Source organism: Notothenia rossii (assembly GCF_949606895.1).
Source record: "Notothenia rossii genome assembly, chromosome: 1".
Classification (NCBI taxonomy): Eukaryota; Metazoa; Chordata; class Actinopteri; order Perciformes; family Nototheniidae; genus Notothenia; species Notothenia rossii.
The window spans coordinates 44,675,830-44,682,673 of NC_136912.1; the positions used below are offsets into that span (position 1 = coordinate 44,675,830).

The 6,844-nt window shown below is 37.7% G+C and overlaps 1 protein-coding gene across 1 annotated transcript; it reads right to left on the bottom strand.

The window, feature by feature from the left end:
- Positions 1-480: 480 nt before the first annotated feature.
- LOC307015976 (uncharacterized protein) lies at positions 481-5,826 on the bottom strand. Its single transcript, XM_079644997.1, has 7 exons — positions 5,817-5,826; positions 4,415-4,580; positions 2,850-3,119; positions 1,717-1,779; positions 1,120-1,187; positions 945-988; positions 481-562 (listed from the first exon to the last, which is right to left on the bottom strand). The coding sequence occupies exons 1-7, from the start codon at positions 5,817-5,819 to the stop codon at positions 514-516; spliced, it is 663 nt and encodes a 220-aa protein (XP_079501123.1). The 5' UTR covers positions 5,820-5,826; the 3' UTR covers positions 481-513.
- Positions 5,827-6,844: the final 1,018 nt, after the last annotated feature.

A 6,844-nucleotide genomic window follows, 5' to 3' on the forward strand; every position in this document is an offset into this window, starting at 1 on the left:
TGGTTTTCATTAAGTGAAAAAGAAAATTCAAAGTAATCACTACCATTTTAATATCTCAAGCATTTGTCCCCAAAAGCTTTCAAATGTAGTAGCAAAACCAGTGATCCAGATCAGGATCATTTTAATTAGGCCTATAATCAAATGATATAATAATAATAATACATTTTATTTTTAGAGCGCTTTTCTGAAACCCAAAGACGCTTTATATGCAAGCCTACCTCCAAAGCGTTATACTTCGGAAGTTAAACAAATTAGATAAGGCAGTGGATGGCAAAGTACCAGATTTCACACATGAATATGCTTAAAATAGGTTATGGTGTTCCTATCACTGACAATGAAATCATGTAGTATTTCAACTGTAATTTCCTAAAAAGTCAAATGCATTTTGGTGGAGGTTTTCATCTTATTTCTAATAGAAACATATTAAATATGAATCAAATGGAGCATATAAACAAGAGAACAAACGTGCAAAAACAAAACTGGTGTTCAAATAACAGATTTAATTTTTATGCATTATCCCGGAGAATTCTTCGGCTGCCAGGAATGAGCCCACTCCTTGCCACTGAAAACAGAATGGAATAATGTTAGTTACAGTTACTGGTTTCGTCTTTCCGAAAAGCATAAACCATGTGTGAAGCAAACATCTTATAACTCAATTTAAAAGTAAATGTTTCCTTTACCATTTAGAAAGAGGGAACATAGAAATGAAAACAAATGTTCTAAGAAACAATAAAAACAAACAAAAACACATACATTAACAACAATAAAGTTAAACAATCATTTGTTCCTACACTACTTCAGCTGCTTCAGAATAACAGCAATGAAATATATAAGAGGACTGGTGGTAGATTTGGATGTTTTGCATTTGTTAAATATCATGTGTTTGTTCTCCAACATGGGACTACATCAGATGACATGAAGCCAAGTAACTGGAAGATATATACCATACTGGACAGGGCTCCCACTCCACCAACATTTCTGCTTTTCCCTATCAAGAGAAGAAAACAAATCTCTAATTTCGGAAAGACCAAACGCATATTAGCTATTTAGCAAACAATTGTGTTGGAAGTTTGTAAATCATAAAGCACACCCTATGCATTACTTTTATTCCGGTCTAACCTTTCTCATTCTTTCTTTTATTACACTCCTGATGGGGAAAGTTTCTAGGCGAGTGTGGAAGGAGCAATCTGTGAACATCAAAGCAGGTTCCACATACAGTATTAGTCATATTAGAAATAAAATAAATACAACTATGAACACTTAAGTAGCAACCAGACTTGCACGATGAAAAGTGACCACACTGTTATCACTGGTCAAACGTTACTGTATACATCATTGAAATGGAACCAAGCTGCTCTCAGTCCTAACATGGGATGCTTGTTTGAATGGCCATACCACTGCTGAGCCTGAGATGACCAAAGAAAATACTGCACTGCCGCTTCCTTTACTGCCTAGCATTCTCATCACCACCTTATCAACTATGACTGTATGTATTTTAGTCTAATTAGACAATTAAAGCCCTTTGGATTTTTGGATAATGTATCAGTTATAGTTATTAGTCACAATATAGCATTGGTAACTCACTGAAGAAGCATCAATCACTGCTTTTACATGCACTTTGCTAAAGTACATGTCAATAGATTTATTAGAATACCAATCAATTCGACTCATGCAAATGTTTATAATCAGTCAAAATACTTAACACTGTTAATATACCTGACTTTTTCTTTTTGCGTCTAGGACCAAGTACTGTGTCCCTCACGGACCCTGTCCTGACAGCTGTGGGTTGAAGAAGAAATATTACTATATACATACAGTATACCAAGTTAAGCTTAAACTCAAGTTTCAAAATACATCCCACAAATACAGCATCACATGATGCAATAGGTGTTAGGTACAGATATTTTTTTGTTATTGCGATTCAATTGAGGTTGATCTATGAAGTCTAGGTGTTTTGTTGTCTTGCCTATATAATTGACTCCATACTTTATGTGTAAGGAATAGTTTGATAAATATTAACATGTTGTGAATGAAATTGAATTGAATTTAACTTTGATTTAAATACCTACGTTTATTCCCCGTATGTTCATTATGGGACAGTGTCGTATCTAAATGCAGTTCTTGAGTATAAAGTTTAAATATGCTGCATGACGTTGTTGCATGAGTTGCTTCGAAGTTTACCCCTATGGTCAGGGATTGCTTTTGGTAGACCACAATATTAATGATATCAACCTCTCGTACAATATATGGACATGAGCCAAATCATTTTGATGTAATCGACCTACTGCCCAACGCTACAATGTAAGACCCTTTCTGTGTGTAAACCAAATCACATAGGAGTTTTATTTTGTGATTTATCAAATGTAAAGTAAGCCTGCTGTTGCTTTGCATTTTTGTGTGAAAAAGGTATAACCATATAGTAACCACATGTCTGTTCAGGAATGAAAGACTGTATTTTTCTAAACGTTTAATATTTATTTATATCAGAGTACCTAAGGATATACACATACCCAAGTATCCCATTTTCCTTTCATATTTATGAAGTCGTAGGTGAAATTGTTATTTAGATTAAGCTATTGTTGTTATTATTATTTACCTATTGGAACAATCATTATTCCCAAAAATGCAAGAAGTGCAATTAGGTGTTTTGAGATATTGTAGAAGCATGACTTGTCAACAAGTTACCTACAATAATTTTTTAGGAAAATATCGGAAAACACTCTGGACTTTTATAAATATAAAAGCTGCAAATCTCAGAGAACAAATGTCACTGTGTGTGCTGTGTGCTCTGCATGTGTGACCATTAAAGAGGGTTTCATCCCTCCGATTCTATCTATCTATTTTATTACCTGGCCCCTCCGTGGTGGTAGCCTGTCTCACATCATCCCGCTGGGGCTGCTCCTCCTGCCCCACCTCTATGATGGTGCACTGCTTCACGGGGGGGGTCTTCAGCACCTCCACCTGCACGGTGCTTGTCTCTGGCACCAGGCTCTCTGTGGTCCCTGCCTCCTGCCAGTTGTTTTCTGGTTCAGATGGGTCACAGGGTGTGAGGTTCAGCGTGACTGTCTCTTCCTCAGGATCTTCCGCAACCCCCTGGCCAGTGGAGTCCTGTGTCCAACCTGTGCAAGTTAAACAAATGTTGGTCTTGACTTGCTTAAGACAAAGAGGTTAACTCATATATCTAGAAATAAGAAATACAGCGTGCTTAAGGTATGTTTCCAGACAGGGTCAAAAATATACTCGTCATGTCATAGGACTGTGTGCAGTCAAAGTTAATAGCAGAGAAATAGTGGTATTTATCCAGTCAACCATTTATGGTTTTGTTTTTGCGATATTATTCTTCCGATTTGTGTCCATGTGATGTGACATGTCAATTTGTCGGTTGACAACATATAGACATGTGCATGTATGTTCCCTTACATTATTTACATCCACACATTTTGTTCAGAATTTATGAGACTGACGCAAACATGTTTTGCATAAGTGCAATCAAATAAGTAGCAAGTCGCTTTGGATAAAAACATAAATGTAATGTAAAGGGACCTCTGGATGCACTGGATAACTGCTTTTGTTTACAACCCGAGAAACATGACCTTAATACAGAACTGCCAAACTAAATATGTGGTCAACTGGGATCGTCTTCATGTATTGTGCTCTTACCATTAACCTCAAAATATTTCTCCCTTTTGGGCGTTGATAAAGGAAACCGTTTCGGAACGGTTTGCTAAAAGGAAATTGCTTAAGGGATGGCTCAAGCCTAAACATACATTTCAGTCATCAAACCTAACTACCTTGACATTAACAACTTTACAACTTTCAATTTGTATACAATGAATGCGCAAGTGGTAGCACAATACCCCAAAATGGTTTTTCAAATTCACGTAAACTTGCCTAACTATTTCCTGATAAATAACAGTTAAATGTCCACAAGTCCCCTCTGCAGAGTAAGCCATGTCTCATTAGGCAACATACTCAGTGTTTAAAAATGTATTTATTGTATGTAGTTTGCTAAAATAATAAACAGTCAAACGTTGTCCATAACCCTAAATATTTTGCAATTACTTTCAACTTTTGTAATACTTTGCAGCTAAAAATAGTGACAGTTAACAGGTAGAAAGGATGTGTGTTAGTTGTCTCACAAAAATATAGTTTGCCAAACCCAAATAAATGGCTCGAATGACTGCTTTCTGGCTGTATCAAAGGATAAATACTGGATCAAGTTGTTGTCCCACAAGATTTGGATGGATTGAAAACAGTCGCTGTAAGTTGTTGTTAACTTAACTGACTTTATTAAATGAGTTGATCCAAACTCATTCCATATAACTGTGTTGGTTATATGTTAAGCTCTCCATTGATACAAACATTTTGTGTACACAATACTGTGAACTGTGAAGATATAGTGCAAGCATCTCACCTTCACAAAGGTACTCATAAAAAGTGCCTATCTTGTCAAGGTAATCCTGGGCATAGGCGGTCAGTGTGCAGCGACGGGTTAGGATTTCACATTTGACGTCCTTCTTCCTGGTCTCCTTGCCAAGAAGCAGCACTGGTTTAAAGCCAATGGCATGGAGTTTCTCAAGCTGTAATGACAAAATAATATATTTACTGTTTAAAGAAATGGAAAGGAAACATCAACAACAACTATATAACTACAACTATAACATTACTGATGACAGCATCTAGTTGTATGCCATTCATAAACCTAGATGCTGAGTTAAGCTTTTGCAGAATCATGTATTTACCAAGAAGGGTTACACAATAGAAGAAGAAAATATTTTATAGACAAACACAAAATACAAATAAATCAGTATCCTGAGTCCCAGTTCAAACCCTGATAATCTTAAAGTTAAAGTACAATAAGATACAAATGTGTGACCACTCAACAATTAACAGTTAACACTTACAATGACTATTGCATAATTAAAAATGTAACACAATCCAAGCATAGCTTGACACTGTTGAAATTGAAATTGCGTGCTACGATGTAAAACGTTCCCGTATGTTGTGGCTGCAGTCGTAAGAGTAATATAGAGTAGTAACATACAATTATGTAGTATTATTAAAGGTGGGGTAGGTAAGTTTGAAAAACTGGCTCACTTTTTTTTAAATTCCATGGAATGCTCTTAACATCCCGATAGCAATGAATATCTTAAGTGCTTTGACAAAAAATCCATTAAAAAATGTCATCTGTGGAAGCCGTAATACTGTAAAAAGCACGACCAATCATCTGAGCCGGCCCGGCTAAAGTAACTGGATGGCCTACCTGCCTGTCAGCCTTCCATCTGTGCACAAACTTATCTCGTGCCCTCATTGGTCATGTGCGCGTTCGTGTGTGTTGGAGGAGGGGCTCTATAAGGAAGTGGCAGATTTTCTCCGGTTTTGTATTTTCAAATTCTAGCGATCTCGAGCCGGTTTGTCAAACTTACATACCCTTACTTTAAGGTCTAAAAGTGTGTACATAAGCAAGAATGGAACACAACATGGAAGTGAAGGAAGTGCTCTGTTTATTTAAATGTGTAGTTAAATTAAAATAGTGTCCCTTGGCTGTGAAAGTTAAGATAAGAGTAGTTTTAAAATTGAAAGAAAAGAGAATATTAAATAATACCTTTGCAATAATATCTATATTTGAAGTTGATATCAAAGTGTATATTGGTTAATAAGATACAAACATCATTAAGAAATAAATGTATATAAAAACAACATTCAACTTGATCCTGGCCTAATATATTGGCAAACAGTCAGGGTCCGTCTGTGTCAGTTCGTTGGTGTCAGCTTGGTGTGTCCGGGCCTTAACATACAGTAAAAAGTGTACATACCATGACAATGGCTTCATCCTTGATTGAAGCAATGTTGTGGTTCTTCTTCCGCTCTGACACCCAACTCCTCGCTTCTCATCAAACCTCTTGAGCTTTGTTTGGGCAGAACCTCTGCTCCGCGCCGTTCCTATATGAGCGGGTTCTCAAAAGAAGGAAAAATTCAAAGCAGCCAGGATAAGGGTTAAACAATAATCTATTTTAATGGTAGAACATACAATACATCACCTAATCACCTAATCACCTAATCACGAAGCAATCTGCAGAGTACTCCGGGCTCAGGTTCTACCACCGTGTGATATACGTACCACGACAGCCAGTCAGAAACAAGAGCGCCGATCTTCAAAATGATCACAACATTTATACACAGGTGGGGAGGAGTTTTGTCGCTTGCTCTTCCCTAGCTATTTGTTATTGGCGAGTTCACTTCTGAGCGAGCTAGCCAGTGAGTTGGCAGTGTTCCATTGGTCGGTTTCACTTCTGGGCGGGACCCCAGGTAGTGAGTCAGCAGTTGTTGATTCCATCTGTGTGTGTGTGTGTGTGTGTGTGTGTGTGTGTGTGTGTGTGTGTGTGTGTGTGTGTGTGTGTGTGTGTGTGTGTGTGTGTGTGTGTGTGTGTGTGTGTGTGTGTGTGTGTGTGTGTGTGTGTGTGTGTGTGTGTGTGTGTGTGTGTGTGTGTGTGTGTGTGTGTGTGTGTGTGTGTGTGTGTGTGTGTGTGTGTGTGTGTGTGTGTGTGTGTGTTTCTGTCCCTCTGCCCTGAGGCAGATCCCCCAATCAATGATTTGGAGTCATGACAGAGGACTCTTTGACAGGACACATACTCATTCCCCCTAAACATCTTCAACACACACAAACATCCTATCATGTATCTTTAACAGAAGTTAATTGTTCTTGTCGCTTAATGGCTTCTGTGAACTTCCTTTCACCTTGAAGTCAACTTACTAGAAATCAATACATTTTATTGATAAGCTCAAAAGGACGTTTATCTCGTTTACTGCTGGGTGACCCAAGTCTCAAGGCCTGCAGGATGTG

Excerpts from the sequence above, each read along its gene's own strand:
- LOC307015976 (XM_079644997.1), bottom strand. Across the intron at positions 1,780-2,849 it reads TACCACCACGGAGGGGCCAG|CTGTCAGGACAGGGTCCGTG; the intron begins GTAATAAAATAG and ends TTCAACCCACAG. Across the intron at positions 563-944 it reads TGGGAGCCCTGTCCAGTATG|TGGCAAGGAGTGGGCTCATT; the intron begins GTATATATCTTC and ends TTCTGTTTTCAG.